General features: G+C 29.5%; 2 protein-coding genes across 2 annotated transcripts; both read left to right on the top strand.

Annotated features, from left to right (window-relative positions):
* The first annotated feature begins 3,765 nt into the window (after positions 1-3,765).
* Positions 3,766-6,047, top strand: LOC118044109 (sm-like protein LSM2). Its single transcript, XM_035052265.2, has 3 exons — positions 3,766-3,897; positions 3,982-4,140; positions 5,717-6,047. The coding sequence occupies exons 1-3, from the start codon at positions 3,895-3,897 to the stop codon at positions 5,834-5,836; spliced, it is 282 nt and encodes a 93-aa protein (XP_034908156.1). The 5' UTR covers positions 3,766-3,894; the 3' UTR covers positions 5,837-6,047.
* A 3,172-nt stretch (positions 6,048-9,219) lies between these two features.
* On the top strand, positions 9,220-13,615 carry LOC118044092 (uncharacterized protein At4g06598). Its single transcript, XM_073408055.1, has 5 exons — positions 9,220-9,397; positions 10,512-11,244; positions 12,236-12,315; positions 12,429-12,551; positions 12,941-13,615. The coding sequence occupies exons 2-5, from the start codon at positions 10,532-10,534 to the stop codon at positions 13,129-13,131; spliced, it is 1,107 nt and encodes a 368-aa protein (XP_073264156.1). The 5' UTR covers positions 9,220-9,397; positions 10,512-10,531; the 3' UTR covers positions 13,132-13,615.
* The last annotated feature ends 4,462 nt before the right edge of the window (positions 13,616-18,077 follow it).

Here is an 18,077-nt window from a genome sequence, read left to right as displayed (position 1 = left end):
GATTTATGGTGCATGGTTTGCTCCTGATTTGCATCGTTTTCTCCTACTTAGATTAAACAAAAAAACATAACCCATTTTCTTCTATGCAGCAGCATTTTTATAATAAGTTATTGAAGAGTTTAAGATAAAATGATGATTGTATTAATTTTAATAATGGCATACCTATAAATATGTATGGGTGTGATTTTTATAATAAATTAAAATTTCTAGATATAATGTACATACGTAATTCTATTGTGAAATAAAAAAATAAAAAAACTTAAACATGCTTACTTTTTATTATTATTATTGGGATATTTTAATTATTTTACTGTTTATTAAAATAATAAATAAACAAAAATATTCATAAACAAATTAATAATAACTAATATACCATATAAAAATAACAAAATAAGTTAAAAACAAATGTATGTTTGAGAGTATGGTTATTATTGCTTTTCAAAGTACATTTCATTCGGAAATATATTAAAATAATATTTTTTATTTTTTTTAAAAATTATTTTTAACATCATCATATTAAAATGATTTGAAAACACTAAAAAAAAAATATTAATTTGAACTAAAAAACTAAAAAAAATTATTATTTTTTAAAATATTTTTTATAATATAAAAATAAGTAGATGTAATTAATGGGGGAAGGATAAAATGATTTTTATACCACCAAGATAGATTGAAAAATACGGGGACGGCTGCAATGATTTTGTCTTCAGTTTTAGTGTTTTTGTTGTGTTGTAATATAAATTCGATTCTGCACAAGGGGGCCATGTCCCAGTCAGCTAGCCAAGAACAGAGGCGTTTCACTTGAGCTTGTCGAGAAAAAAGTAGTTGAACTTGTCGAGGAAAAGTAGTTGACCTTGTCGAGGAAAAAGTAGTTGTTAGCTTTGCATATGAACCATCAACTTTTAATACTATAATAAGTGGAGACTAAAGGGAGAATCCCTGTCTTTTCGAGTCTCTTCTTGGTGGGGATTCGGGGAAGCACCTTGCTACCCACTCATTGTCGGTCATCTTTGTCAAATATATTGATGTTAATAAACACATCACCCTTTTATTGGACTGTATGCAAGTATAATTGATTGTAATTTTTTTTTAAATATATCTTTTTATTTTTTAAAATTTATTTTTAACACCACCATATTAAAACAATCTAAAAATCTAAAAATTAATTAATTTAAAATAAAAATATTGACACATTGCTATCAATATGTTATTATTATCAATTCTAATTGTCAAAAGTATTGATTTTTAAAACATCAACTCTCTTGAGTTATCTTTGAATGCAATAGAGATTATATTTAAAAATATTATTTAATTAAAAATATATTAAAATAATCTAAATACATATAAAAATAATAATTTGAGAAATATTTTTTCCAAATTTCATGAAAAAGCCAGTGAAACCATGTAAAATAAACCATTTTACATGCAAATTGTTTCCATTAAAAGTCTTCGTATTTGCTGACCTCCTCTTTCGAATGAAATAGGTTGCAATCGAGGGGAATTTCAGAGTAATATAAAAGATGTAAAAGGAGCCACCCGTTAAAATCTTTTGAATGAAAATTTGAATTTAATTAGAAAAATAAATATTCTGGAAAATTTGAATTAGAAAACCCAAACCAATGGAAAGTTATCACAATAAAAAAAAAAATTTAATTACAAATATTCTGGGAACAAATTGATCTGATATCTTGATATAGAACTAGATCCGAAGGCAATTTATCATAAAAAAGTTACAAGTTGCAGGCAAATCAAGCATGCAAGACAACATCTAGCCTCAACATGGTCATTGACATCAGTTTTCTTGGTTTATTTTAATTACATCGTACATTCAAAATATAAAAAAAAGCTAATCATTGACCTATGAATTCCTCGAAGGCTTACAGTATAGAAAATAAAGGTATAATATTTCAATATCAAAATAAATAAAATTATATAACCAATCCTGAAAGGACTAATTTAACTGGTCAGATTATAGGTTTGTTCTCTAAAGGTCACTAATTTAAGTCTCATATGTTTTAGGACTACTACAGACTTATATGGTCGTTAACTTCAAAATTCATGTAATTAGTTAAAGATGCGCATAATATGGTTTCGGACATTATATTAATAAAAAATAATTATATAACCCAAGATTTATTCCTAGATCCCTCTTATCCTTAATATCACTGTCCATATTAAATCACCATGAATACGAAAACTCAAATTTATATTAATTAAACCCTTATCCATTAAATCAATTAAGGAATCGTGTGACTTGTTCAATTATGCCCTTTAATTGTTTGATTATCAATTAAAAAAACACATGTAATGGCATAGATAACAAGGGGAAATACCCATATAAAACCTCATAGATCCACATGGAAACACCCAAAAACAAGCAATTATTAAGCTAAGAATTAAAAAAAATAAGTTTTTTTAAAAATTATTTTAATATATTTTTAAATAAAAAATATTTGAAAAAAAAATCAAACCACCTAAGAAAAGTTTTTGCATTCCTTTCAATACTTTAACTATTACTTTTGATTAAGGTGTTAGAATGATATAACACACTCTTTATTCATCTTGTTATGTGTATTTATAATTCGCAGAGTGTATTAAATGTTAAGAAAAATATTTAAATCATTCTATAGAAACAAATTCAAATACTTTTGAAAATTACTTGTAACATATTATCAAACATACATTTATAAATTAATATAATTATATGATTTGAGTTGGAATCACACACTATTTAAGTAGTCATTCTAATTACTAGTAGCAAAACAAATATTTATTTAAAAGTATTAAATGTCAAGAAAAATATTTAAATCATGAAAAAAAAAACAAGATAACAATGAATTTCCTAATGCTTTTATTTAAACAAAAATAGATCCTACAGTCAGGAAAGGGGTTATGGATTGTGTTTATTGTTTTAATTTCTCTCGGTGTGGCACTCTGCTTTTATGTATAAAGTTATATATTATTATCAATTAAATTACAATTAACTAAGCCTAAGCCCACATTAGTTAATTAATAAAGATTCAAGGCAAACCAAACCAGCAGCTTGCACTCTTTCTATCCATATAAATATTATTTTTTATATACACCGAAACTAGATGTTTTTTTTATATATAAAAAAATTATTATATCAAGCGCATAATTTGTAAGATTCTATAAAATGATGTAATTTAAAATGATATTATACTTATGATATATGAATTATTTATATGTCCATATATTTAAGTTTTAATCAATGAAATTTTAACATTTATAAAACAAATTCATACACACAAATAATGGGTTTTACTGAATAACTTTTGAAAATGCAGTACAAACCGTATTCTCAAAAAATTCAAAATTTATTTTTACTAAAAATTAATTTTTTTATATGTTTTGGAATCATTTTGATATGCTGATCTCAAAAATAATTTTAAAAAAATAAAAAAAATATTAATTTGATGCATTTCGGTACGAAAAACACTTTAAAAAATAACCACATTTCCAAATAGGTACTAAAAAATAAATAATCATAGAAAAAACAAAATATTGATATGAAGTTCAAAAGGGAAAAAAAAGTTTTTTAATAGATATTTTGAAACACAATCTTTTTGAAATTTGTTTCATATAAATTTTCATTTAATAATTTTTTTAGGTAAATTCATTTAATAATTTTTTTTCCCCGTAACAAAGGTAGATTAAAAAAAAAAATCTAAAATATAAAGACAAATTAGAAACAAATAAACCTATAAGGACTGATAAAAAACAAAGCCTGGAATATAAGGACCCATTGAGTCGACATTCGACTGTGGCTCATTAGGGACACCGAGTCCCAGCAAAGAAAAGAAAAGCAAAGCAAAGCAGGCCCTCTATAAAAACTGAAGCAGTGCAGGGAAGCACTAGAGCTGATAAGATTAAATGGTAATTAATCTCTAATTCCCTAATCTGTTTTGTGATTATAAGTTAAGGAGTATGATTTGATTTAGGTATTATGGTGGGGTGCAGTTGTTTTTTTCGTATTTCAAGGATTTGGTAGGGAAAGAAGTGACGGTGGAGCTGAAGAATGATTTGGCTATAAGAGGGACTCTTCACTCTGTGGATCAGTACCTCAACATCAAGCTCGAAAACACTCGCGTTGTCGATCAAGACAAGTATCCTCACATGGTACTTTACTGTCTCTCTTGTTTAAATTCTTTTAAAACCCTAATAATTACATGTCTTTGTTTTTTTTTTTTTGAAACCCTACTGGGCTTTATGTTAAATTAAGATCCCACGTAGAAATATTTATGCCTGATTTGATGCAATTTCAAGAACCACATAGAATGTGTAACAATGGAGGTTTTGTGTTTGCAAGTTGGCGCAATTTCAAGAAATATAAGGTTTGTACTTGATTTAATTTCAAGAACCACATAGAATGTGTAATAGTGGAGGTTTTATGTTTGCAAGTTGACGCGATTGGAGAGTTAGAATGGTTGGGTAAGGCTATGAGCTAATCGATATCAAGCTCCTCTGCTCCTTCCAACATTGGACCCAAGTGTTGTGCGTGCAAAACAGTTGAAACCTTATGATGACCCATGATTTATTCTTTGGAGACCGCTCTGTTGCTCAAGTTATCAAGCTTGTTGTTGAGAACAAGCTTGTGATAGATTTTAAAGCAAATGAGTGTGTGCATACCCCAAGTTATGCATCGAAACCCTCTCTTTATAGAGGTTTAACTTGCTCATATAAAGTTGGATTATGAGTAGACATACAGGTTGTAGATTACATGTAAATTGTGTCCTGATTAGGATTGCATTATCACAATCCTTCACCGACTCAACTTCGTATTCTTCTAGAAGATCATAATTATGTCAAGTAACCATTTGCTAGAGATTTGGGTGTTTGTTTTAAGGATGACCGATGATATGAAAGTGGGTTGAATGAAAGTTTTAAGAAATCACATTTTGCAGATATCACATATTTTTGGAATTTGATGTTGTGGCTGGTTTTATATTTGCAAAGGGATGGTGATGTCATTATCTGCTTCCTAGCTTTCTATAAGATAGCACATCTAAAAAACCATGTGTATCTGTGCTTGCCACCTTCAAAGAGTTTGTATTCTGCTGTTGTGATGTCCGTTTTCTTATGAATAGAAGAGAGAGTTATTTCATTCATTGTTTTCTTTCTCTCCTTTTCTTCTATTTCAAAAAGGTCAAGAAGAGTTTGGTTTTGGTATTTGGATATCATTTCTGTCAATCTGGCCAATGATTTATAGTTTCGCTATAAAAACATGCAAACTGATGCCTGCAAATTTAATAATTCTAAATAGGGATCACAAAAAATATTCATTTGTTTCTCCTATGAGATACGAGCCAATCATACAATACACGAGTGAGGAGTGAGAAACTCAGTATTCATCTTTGCCCAGAGTTCTGCTGACAAGTTCTCTATATTTATGCATGTTGCATTTGAGGGTGTGTGCTATTTTCGTTGTATAAATGCATGAAGATGCATCTCTTTAGGTGTTGACATATACACAAACACACCCAAAGAATGTTTTGAGGACTAAGACTGTGTTCAACTCTGGTTATTGATGTTATGCCGTGGATAATTTCCCAGAGTTTATTTTCTCTATCTTGTGTTTGCTTCAAGTTAAGATGTCCACATTACTTTACATTTACCATTTGACAGTCTTGTTTGTTTTTGGGATTTTCCATATGATTGTGCTAGCTGGATCTAATGATTTTGTGTTCAATTTCAGCTTTCTGTCAGGAACTGTTTCATAAGGGGATCAGTAGTGAGATATGTTCAACTTCCTCCAGAGGGTGTGGATGTTGATCTGCTTCACGATGCCACGAGAAGGGAAGCTCGGGGTGGCTGAAACTCATTTGATTAGACTTTTCCAAGTACTTGCCTGGACATCTGATGTAATTGCTTTTAGTTTGAACAAGCTTTCTCATTCTGAACCTGGATGTTTGTACTGGTTACAAGTTCATGGACATAGAAGTTAGACTTCCTAGCAATCCAGAGAAAATGCTATTGGTTTTTGTATTGACAATTTGATTGCTTAAAGAAGATAATTTATCTGCTAAGCTTAGGATATCGATTAAAACGCAATTTCTTCCTTCATGTATATATGTTCAGCATGTAGGTTGCACTGTTTTTTGCAATTAGCATATTTAAAGTATGTTTAGCAGTGTGGTAGCGATTGCTTTTCAAATAACTTTTCGTGTCGAAATATATGTTAATTATTTTTTTAAAAAATTATTTTTGATACCAGCATATCAAAACGATCTAAAACATACAAACTGTATTAAATTTTAGCAAAAAAAATGATAATAATAAATTTTAAATTTTCTAAAAATATAGTTTTAACCACATTTCCAAATGAAACTTAAAGGCGTTTTGGCATTGCGTCCCTGGACATGCTCTATAAATTGAGAGCAACTAAGAGTTTATTTTAAATTATGTTTTTTATTTAATATATATATTTTGACAAGATGTTAAAAATATTTTTTTTTATTTTAATATATTTTTAAATTAAAGATATTTTTAATTATTATAGTTATTATAATTTTAAAATTTAAACCCACCGTATTTATGGGGTGGGGGTACAATGCCTGTGATCTCAGCTTGATTTGTTTGTTGATTCCAATCAACACATGGAAATTATTAATGTTTACCATCATGAAAAGTTGAAGTTGAGATGTGAGCTTATGATTTTGGTTTGAAAAATAAGTTTAAAAATTACTACAATCCAGCTTTGATCTCCAATCACAACACTTAATTGCTCTCAATAAATTGTGGGATGTATTGATTAATCACACGCTTTCTAAACTTCAGCTATCAAATGGTGTTTTTAGTAATTTTCTTGAGGAAAGAATAACATCAGCCTAAATAAATAAACAAAGTATTTTTAGTAATTTATTTTTCATTTTAAATTTTAAAACGTTTCCTTTAAAAAATTGGAATCCATAGAAATTTCACGTGTCTATAAAAGTTAACAGAAAACTGGATTGATTTCAGATAAAGGGACTGATGTTGTCATAACATCTAATTAAGTGAGAAGCATCCAAAAACTCACCAAATTGGAATTACATGTCTCGTTCTATTGAAAATCTATACCATAAAAGCCTTTATTGTCATTAAACCGGAGCAAGATGCGTCCAGGATTCTGTATTGATTGGATACACCTAGAGTAAGAGGCTGAGGTAGGCATCACTTTTAGTCATTGTTTTAAGTGTGTTTGGCTTGAAGGTGAGGTAATTTTTTTTGAAGGTATATTTTTTTTAAAGTACAAATTATATTTTTAAAAACTAAAAATAAATACTTTTTATATGGGTTTTACAGAAAAAAACCAAAGCCAGCTTCAAACCTGATTATCAATTAGTTGATTTTTTTTTAAAAAAAATTAAATTGATTCTCTCAATTTTTAATCTTGTTTTTTTGATCTTGATCTTTATCTTAAATGAATTATTGAGTTAGATTTTATGTAAATAATGAAAGGTGTAATTGTATGTTTTTGGCGTCCACCCCACAGGGACGAGGATGCATACTCCATTTTCATAGATCTTTATCGCCATCCTTAAGAAAATCACTTAAAAAAAAAGAAGAAAAAAAAGAAGAGAAAAGAGTAGGCTTGAAGGAATATTACTTGTTATTTTAGATGCTTAGATTTCTTTAGTGATGAAGATGAGCAATTTTTTGCAATATAATCATTTTGATAATGGTTGTTTTTTAAAATATATTTTGTTTATAAATATATTAAATTAATATATATATATATATTTTAAATATTAACTCATCAAAACAATAAAAAAAATATATAAAAAATAAATATACAAAGAATAAATTTTAAATAACATCTGTATTTGAACTGTAATCCCAACAAGAGGCATAAAATCTTGGGGGTTGGAGACATGTTGGATTTTATAGGCATGGAGTTTTGCTGTCTGCTTGTGCACTTGTGGGTGCTGCCGGTTGGCTTCTTCACCACTTTATTAATATTATAATAATGTGCTGTTTCTCTCTTTCCTTCTCTTTTATTTAACCATAATTATCATATTCTATCACCAACTTGCAAACCCTTTACGCGTAATTAACTCTGCCTCCTCATCTCTTGTTTTATTAAAAATATCCCATCATTTACTTTTATTTTATATTTAGTCATATCTACTAAAAATATTTGATTATTGTTTCGAGAAAAAAGTAATGAAAATAACATAAATTCACTTAAGAAAATATTATAAATAAATATTTATTTTATGTGTTTTAGACTATAGTTAGTTATTGTTTTGAAATACAATAGATTGTGATATGTTTTTTTTTTTTTAATTTTTATTTTAAAAATATACAAATACACTTAAATTATAACAAAAATTACTATTTTAAAACCTGACACAATGAGTTGACATGTAATCCCAACGAATGACAATCTAAGCTAAGTTGAGTTCTTATAAAAATAAAAAGAAAATTAATTTGGTATAATCTGATCAAAAACCTAGATTTAACCGCAACTAGTCAACCCAAAAAAATCTCAAATCAAAAACCGTTGTTTTTTTCCCCAAAACAAAGTTTATCTTTGAATAAGCTCAATTAGACACCACATTGTCCGTCTTGATTGCAATGCACACGCCCATTAAACCATAAACTAACAACAATCACAGCTAGTTTTTGACTTCATAAGAATTACTCCTATTTTAAGAAACGAGAATGGCACCTCCACCCTCAATGCCAGCTAAGCTACATGCTTCATTGGCCTCCATGGATCCAGTTCATGCCCTAAAGGCAGTCATGCACCACCACATCATAACGTTTTGCCCAAAGTTTTTCTGGCTAGGCTTGAATTTACTATTTTTGAAATATATTATCCCTAATCAATGCATTAAACTAATATATAATGCATTTTAAAAATATTTAAGAGAGAGCTTTAGCATTAATGATAAGTAAATTGATATAAAAATGCATCTCATTAAAAAATAAAAAAATAAAAAATAAACAAACACTAATAATATCACCAAGGATTTATTTAATATTTAGAAGGATTTATTAAGTTATTTTAAATATATTAATTTATGTAAAGATGCGTTTTTAAAATCGCTTGAGGAGTAAAACCAGTTTAAATGAATACACAAATATCTTTTACGTCGAAAAAAAAAAACACTGCTGTAATTTTTTCCGAATAATAATATCATAAAGTGAAATATAAAGAGAGTATAACTCCAATTGTCTAGATTTTCAATCCAGCCCATTTGAACAAGGAAGAGAGAGAGAGAGAGAGAGAGAGAGAGAGAGAGAGAGAGAGAGAGAGAGAGGAGAGGTCTCCTTTGCATTGAAGGGGAAAAAACCCTAAATTAGAAAGACACTGTTCAGTTTATTTGATTTCTCTTCGCTTTGTTTTGAATTGCATTTAGAGATCTTAATTTCTTCAATCCACCAAAAGGTAATTTATTTTTATTTTTATTTTGCGTCCAAGCGAATCTGTTTTTGTTTTTGATTTTGATTTTCATAAAGAAAAGTTGAGATTCTGATTCAATTTAGCTCTTTTATTTTTATAACACATTGCAATAATTTTTAAAAACAAATCACAAATTTTGTTTTTGTTGTTTCAGATATTGCACGCCTCTGATTGTAGAATTTTTCTTGTTTGGTTGCCAAGAAAATTAGGAAATCAAGAGAAATTTGCTATTTTAAATTGAGGGTTTTTTTTTTTTCGGGAGCTGAAAAAACGTGAACTTTACATTCAGATTGACGAAAATCAATAAGTTTGTTTAGTCTAGAGTGTCATACTGAAATCTTTTTTCCTTTTCGTGGCAACCAAACAAGAAAAACCTTACAATCAGAGGGCTGTAATGTAGTGTTTTTCTGTTGAGTATTCTGTTGTTAACTTAAGCTTTAAGTTGTGAGAGATGCTGCAAGGAATTGCTGTTTGCATTTTTCTTGATTGTTCTTTTTAATTTTATTATATCCTTTTGGTTTTGGATTGGTAGCCTTGTTGTTTTTTCTATTAAATGCGGTAAAATTAGTTTCTGTAAGACTGCATGTTGGCCTGGCACCAACATGACCAAAAGGGTTGATGAAATTGAACATAAGAAAGTTGATTAAATTAGGAAAGATAGCACACGAGTTGCTTTCAGGTCCGATTTACTCTTTTGAAACCTTGTCTTATTAAGAGGGTCAGCGTAAATCTTTGATCATCAAAATCCAATGGGTGGTAACCGGTGATTATTAAAGTTCATTGCTGAATTTGTGACATCTGATTTATTTATTTATTTTTCCTGCTTTTGATCTGGTATGCTGTTGTTATTATGCCTGCCTTGAATGTAATGAGAAATGTAGAGAACAGATTTTGGTGGATGGATGTTGTCCCCTTCTTGTTCAATGTGGTTTCTTTTATTAGAGAATATGGGTTTTACGAAATATTTTGTGATGTTATCTGTATTACTCTTTTTGAGGCCTCTGTGTGGATGTGTTTGAGAGACCATAAAACATCAGAAAATTTCACCAAATTACCATTAAAAACCCTGATTTGTTTTCTATATCTAATTCCTTGACAGGTACTGTTAGTGCTTTGGCTATGGCAAATTCCAAGGGGTCAGCGAACATAAGAAATTTGATGTACTCAGGGAAACATCCATTACTTCCTCCAAAAAGTCCGTTTCCTAGTGTTTCGCCATCTTACATTGATCATGTTCCCAGCAATAGTTTTGGATCAAAAACTGCTCAAAAGCATAGAGGGGGAAACACACATCATCAGCGAACTTCTTCTGAGACTCTCTTCATAGAGGAGCAGCCTTCGTGGCTTGATGATCTTCTTAATGAGCCAGAGACACCTGTTCGCAGAGGAGGTCATAGGCGTTCATCAAGCGACTCCTTTGCGTACATGGATGTAGCTCATGCTTCTAACATAGATTATGCAGAACTGGATGACTGCATATATAAAAATGTGATGTCCATACCTTCTTGGGGATCTCATGACTTTGATCATCACCAAGATGTCAGGCAAGCTTCTCTTTATTCTGAAATGAACTTGAGAAAACAGAAGAATAGGGTTTGGGATTCATCTTTAAATGCCCCTACCTTTCCAAGTAGTCTGTCCTCTGTCAGGGAGAATGCTGGTATGCAGAATTCAGGATCATCATGTGCCCCACGGGAAGCAGATTGTGTTTCGGAGAGTGAAAAGCAAGATCCACTCGATGGTCCACATGATCCAAAAATTTCATTAGAAAAAAAGGACAGTTCAAATTCCAAGTCTTCTGCATCAGACACTGATTCAAAACGTGCTAAACAGTATGTCCTTTGTTACTCGTCTTCATTATTCAATACCCCATGCTTACTTTGATATATTACTTGGACATGGAGCATGGATGAAATCACGTTATTGGTGTCATCATTTAATCTTGCTAGTGCCCTCCTCTCCTTTCTGTGTTCAATGCATATTTCTTTGATGCACTGGATGGATCAAGCGCCATTATTGGTGTCCAAATGTGTATTATTGTAAGGATGCATTACCAATGGTAATGTAATTATTTCAATTATTTCATTATGTAGATCAATTATTTCTGTAAGTAGATTGCATGACACAACCTTAAAGCATAATTACTGGAGAGCTGATTCATGAACACTGATTCTTAATATGAAGCATTACAAGTATGATATCCATAGACTCAACGCACTTGTGACCCTACTAAAATAAAGCACCAAATAATCCTTACAGTATTAAGCTCAAGAAGGACAAAAGTTTCCAAAAAGAATTGACTAATACAAAAGGAAAAAAAAAAAAAAAATTTTCCATATCACAGTTCATTCTGTCTACTGTATATGAACTTGTGACCAACTCTCGGTGCTTTCAGTTGTGAAGAATTGTGTACTGGTCTAGGGTTCATTCAGATAAGGTCCTATTCTTTCCTAAACATAACTCTTTAACATTTTTTTTTTCATCTTGTTGAGGAGGATGTGTTTCTTCCTTCAGCGTTTTCTACTTGACTTCCCTGGTAATCATATCTGTGGGCGACAGATATCTTTCTTTCTCTGATCTATGAATGTGCTGTGGCTTATGCTATTTCTACATTTCTGATGTGTAAATAACCAATCTAAAATTTGGTATGATGTCTGACTGTAGATGTTGCTGTTTGGTAGTTATTTTAGAGACCTGTTTGTAGAAGCTAGAATAGCTACTTATAACATGAATGATATGAAGAAACGAGAAAGTTCACGTACTCTACAATGAGTCGAAAAGCGATACTATTGTCTATAACATTTAAAATGATATCTAATGCAGGCAGTTTGCCCAGCGCTCCAGGGTCCGTAAACTTCAGTACATAGCTGAGCTGGAAAGAAATGTACAAGCTTTGCAGGCAAGTATCTCTATCCCTGCAGAAGCTGCCTGTGAGGTGTAATTTCCATTTAATTTGTAAGAGTGTTGAATGAATTGCAAGATTTTATGATGATGTCATAATGGACCTCACAGGCAGAAGGATCAGAAGTTTCAGCTGAGCTCGAATTTGTCAATCAGCAAAATCTTATTCTAAGCATGGAGAATAAAGCTCTTTCGCAACGGTTAGAAAATTTGGCCCAGGAACAGCTTATCAAATACTGTAAGCGCTAATTATTGACTTCTTGACAGTTAAGGTGTTGATATATATTGTCCTTTTATCTCTCACTTTTGGTTGTAGATTTTTTTTCTATAACTCTTAAGAGTCAAGTAGTTCTCATTGTGAGAAGCTGTATGAAAAAAATTAGTTTTAGGCCTATTTATTTTTCATAATGCTAGCATATAAAAATGCAAAGAGTCAATTACTTAGTTTTAGGCCTATTTAGTTCTATTCTGAAGATTTAAGGGTATAGAAGTAATGTAGCAAGATGACTGAGATAAAAAGGATAATGGATTGAGAACGGGTTTATTGATCATCATGAATGAATATGCTTTTATGTATATATTCTTTTTCATGTTTTTACTCCTAAACTTTTTGAGGTGTGATTTCAGTGGAGCATGAAGTTCTGGAGAGGGAGATTGGAAGGCTACGAGCCTTGTATCAGCAGCAACAGCAGCCACAGCAAATGAAACCTTCTAGCCATCGCCGTAGTAACAGCAGGGACCTGGACTCCCAATTTGCAAACCTCTCTATGAATGCCAATTCTAGCCGAGATCCTGTGACTGGTTCACTCCGCATTTAGACATGTTTTAGCCATGAGATTTGATGTGCCACTACTTTTCCTGCCTCTAGCTTGCAGAGTCTAGCTGTGACCATATGACCATAATTGCTGTTACCATTGAGTGGGATAAAGGCCAGCTTTCATCCTATTCTCCACCTGATTCTCACATTTTGTTTCTCTTCTTTCTTGCCCTTTTATAATCTGATTAATATCTTCATGTGCACCTGGTGGTCGTTGACAGGCAGATGACTCACCGGAGGTGATAACTAAGAAAGAGGTTCCTATTTTGGCCTCTCCTGTATGTTCAAGTTATCAGAAATCAGGAAATTTGTATTCATTTCTGACCCATTTAGATGATACACTATTTGGAATCTAATGTTGTGAAGGATCGTTAGGGTCGATATGTATGCATTGTCTGTAATGTTATTCACAGGAAATGCTTTCTTGTAAAATCATTTCAGTGAAATCCATGTTTGCTTCCTGCTCTGTTTAAATGATGAGAAAAGCTATCTTGGGTACAATTGCTTTTGCACAGGTTTGGGAAGGGCTTTCATTTTACCTGATACTTTGCTCAGGTTCCTTTGGTTTGCAGAATCATGAGGTTCTCTGCTCCGTTGATTTTGCTTTGATCATAGGTCGTTTGAGCCTACATTATATATACTTGGCTGCCCTACTTTTTTCAATTTGCATGCTCTGATTTTACAAGATAATATTTCAAGTTGAATTTTATTTTCCACGTTCAGTTTGTAGAAGTTGAGAAAGTTGAGAGAAAATCATTGAAAATATCAAGGAGAGGGAAAGTACTTGCATGGTCACATTCAGTAACTAAAAATACTAAACATCTTTGCTACAAGAGTTTAATAGAGGTGGAGTTTTTATTTAACCATGATACATAAAGATAGATAAAAATTTATAATTTTTTTTGTAAGAGTGATTAAAGAGTGTTTTAGAATTAGAAATGAGTATATTGAGATACTTATAGTATCAGGGTGTGTGTATATATATATATAAACAAGTTGAGAAATAAGTTTTTATAATACCCTGCCTTTCTCTATATATTTTTTTAATTTTCATCAATTTATATTTAAATCTTAATTAATGTCCTCTTTTTTTTTTTTTTAAAAAAAACAATTGTATAATTTGAATTTTTTAAAAATAATAATTAATATTCTTATTTTTTTTTTTAATATTTCATAATACTTCAAAGAAATTATTGTAATTTGTTTTTATTTTTTTTATTTTTTTCCTCTAGTAATTTATATAAGTTGTATTTACATGATATATTTGTAAAAGCAGATATCATTTGTTCGCATCGACTAAAATTAACTTATAAAATAAAATAAAATAAATAAAAACAAACAAAACAAAACAAATGATTTAGATAAAATATTTTTATACACATCTATCTTTTGCTTTTATTAGAAAGACTAATTTCCCAAATTTGTATGCAATTAGTATTAATATTTTATTAATTAATTAATTTATATATATATATTAATTATTTTATTATGTGCAATATTTTTTTTATTTTTTAATTAAAAAATAAAAAGATAACGTTTATACATAATAAAATAAATTAAAAAAATACATAAATTGATATATATATATATATATATATATATATATATATATATATATATATATATATAAAAACAATTTGTTAACACTAATTAAAAAAAACCATGATACTTTAAAACACATCAATAACATCGACTATTTCTTAACTGTTTTTAGAAATTAACTTAAAACCTTACCCTTTAACATAATATGATTATTAAATTAGTTATCCATAAAATTAATCTCTCGAGTTATATTACTGTGTCCCAAAACAAAAATTACTAATCATTGCAATATTATAATTACTATATTGCCCCTTGATCATTTTATCTTTCGTCTTTACTTTGGGAGTAAGATGATATTTTCACAATGACATAAATGTCTTTTAAGGATTGTGCGAATTTATTTTGGTAATTGTGTCTTTCAATGCATAGTAAATTAATAATGTAACCTCTGAATAAAATAATCCAATGCCTTCTGTACAAGGATATTTTTTGTATTTTCATATTTGATAGAACAATAAAAATACTACATTACCTTTACTGTTCAAATTTTCTAGCATTGACTTCAGGAGCTTGGTTGTAATTTTATCATAGTTTGTTTGTTATTGTACAAATAATAAGAAAAAAAAAAAAAAACTGCTAACGAGTGCCTTGCAAGGCTGCCGCTCCGCCAACTTCTGGCGGTGAGTGCGGTTGGTTCCGATGATTGTACCTGTGATTTTGCCACATCATTTTATTTGTCTCGGTGTCCTTTTTTGCTCTGGGTGGCGCGTGTGTGGTGATTCAGTGTATTTTGACTTAAAATTACTTTTCTTTTCTTTCTTTCTTTTCCTTGTCTTTCTTCATCGGATTGCGTGCTGACCATACAAAAAATCATACTAGTCCTTTAATTTATTTTTCTTCTTTTAATTCAGTCTTTCTTCTCTCATATGCATTTGTTTTATTTACATTAATTATTTCTAATTAGATTTTATTTTCGATTTCATCCCTGGTCATTTGATTTTTTTAATTTGTTTTCAAATTTAGTTCTAACTCTTTTAATTTTTATTTGTTTTGAATCATTTTCATGATTGATTTGTCTTCTTTTTTAATTCCACCCCTAGACATTTATTTTCATTTAATTTTTATATCAAATTTGATCCTAATTCTTTTAATTGCTATTTTTAAATCATTTTCTTAATGGATTGGTTTTTTTACAATTCCATCCCTAAACATTTAATTTCATTTGATTTTTCCCTAAAAATTTAATTTCATTTAATTTTTATATCAAATTTAGTCATAATTCTTTTAACTACAATTTGTTTTTGTTTTGCATTTTTTAATTGATTTTTTTTTGTTTTGAATTTCATTCCTCAATATTTGTTTGATTAAGAATCTTGCTTCTTTATTTTTTCATATTTGCCATTAATGAGGCCCAACTTGGTCTCATGATCCGGGTAATAGATTTGAAGGATTAGTTCGAGTTGACTTTTTTTATTTTAAAGCATTTTTTATTTATTTTTGCCGATATTTTTTTCACCTTTTTACTAAAGGATCATCCCAATTTCATGTCACAGGTCATGTGTTTTTTGACCAGGGGTGACCGCCGGGTCCGCTCAAGGCTTTTTTTGTTATCTTTTGTTTTGCTTTGACAAGTTTTAAAAATTTGTATTTTTAAATTGGCTTATAATAAAGTTATAGGACCCGGATACATGGTTTCATAAGCTACGAGCTTTTTGAAATTTGACCATGTTTAGGATATTTGTCCGGGTTTGCTTTTTTGTTTTTTTATAGATGTTTTCAATTTCATCCATATGATTTTTTTAATCTTTAAAATTTGGTCCTTATTTTTTTAATTGATATTTATTTTATTTGAGATTTTTTTTTTATTGTTTTTCATTAAATTGCATCCTCCTCGGGTTTTTTTATCAAATTTTATCCCCATTCTTTTTGTTGGTTTTGCATATTTTTTTATTAATATTTTCTACCAATTTTATCTTTCAAAATTAAATTGGCTAAGAATGATGCTTTTTGATTGAATTTGGGTAAAAAAAGTTCACTGGATGTGACTTTTAAAGCTTAGATCAGGTTTAAAAAATTTGTCGGGTTTGCTCTGTTTTTTTTTCTTTTTCTAAATTGATATTTTCTTATTTTTTTATCCTTTTGAACTTTCGTTTTGTTATTTTTTTTATGGTTTAACTCTTTTTTTTTTTTTTAATATTTGTTCTCTTTTTTTTTTTGTTTGATTCTATTGGGTTACTCCTCAATAATTTTTTTTAATCTTTCAAGTTTGGTCCTAATTCTTTTAAAATATATATTTTCTTAGGATAATTTTTTTTTTGTAGATTTCATCCTCATTGAGTTTTTTTTTTTTGGTCAAATTTTAGCCCCATTATTGTTTTTGCTGTTCCTTTTCTTTTGCAAGTTTTTTTTTAGTAATATTTTTCAGTGATTCCATCCTTTAAAATTAAACTGAATGACATTTTAGCTTCTTGATTGAACTCGGATCCATTATTTAACAAGTTGCAAGTATTTTAGATTAGACTAGGTTTAAGAGGTTCATCTGGTGTTCCCCTCCATTTTGAAGCTAACGTTTTCTGTTTTTTAAGTTTGACTCATTTTGTTTCTTGGTTTTTCTTCAATTAGGTTGGTATTGAGTTGTTTAATAATCCGAATAAGTTCGAGTGTTTTTTTTCATTGTTTTTTGTGAGTTTATTTATTATTGTTTTTTCATATTATTTAAATTATAAATTTAACCAATGATTTAAGATTTTAATTTTTTTAATCCATGACTTTTTTATATAAAGCTTTTTTTAATCCATTACAAGTGAGCAACATATGTAGTTGAACCTAAAACTATTTAGATGCAGGGGTAATTTTTGAATACATACAAACATAGTTATGAAACTTGACCCGATCTAATGATCAGGTCTCGGGTTAGATGGGTTGACCCAGGTCAACCCCCAAAAAAAAAACAATTATTTAATTATTTATAAATTTATCATTATTTTTCATTGAACGAATAAAATACTCATATATAAAAAATTACAACTTTTCCATGAATAAATAAAAAATTTTACCGCCCCCTTTGTCCTTTCTCATAAGTGGATTTCAGCCATCCAAACCCGACAGTTGACTAGAGACTTTGGATTTAGAACCACCAGTCCTATGTGTCAAGACTGATATGGTAAGAAGACTGACTAGAAAGGAACGAACATTGAAGGCTCACCATAAATAAGGCAGGTTGATATCTCACATTTATTAGTACTTGAAAGTGTATTTTTATTAAGGTTTTATATCATCATTTTGCACTTGAAGTATTAATAACTCCTTAACTAGAGCATGTTTTATAATAACAAGTCAGATAATATAAGATAACTTTAATTTATGGTAAATGCAGTCACATCTCACAATTCAAAGGATTGATTG

This window comes from Populus alba, chromosome 3 (genome assembly GCF_005239225.2).
Source record: "Populus alba chromosome 3, ASM523922v2, whole genome shotgun sequence".
In the NCBI taxonomy this organism is placed as follows: domain Eukaryota; kingdom Viridiplantae; phylum Streptophyta; class Magnoliopsida; order Malpighiales; family Salicaceae; genus Populus; species Populus alba.
The sequence above is the reverse complement of the archived record's forward strand: the minus strand, read 5'-3'. Positions and strand labels throughout refer to the sequence as shown.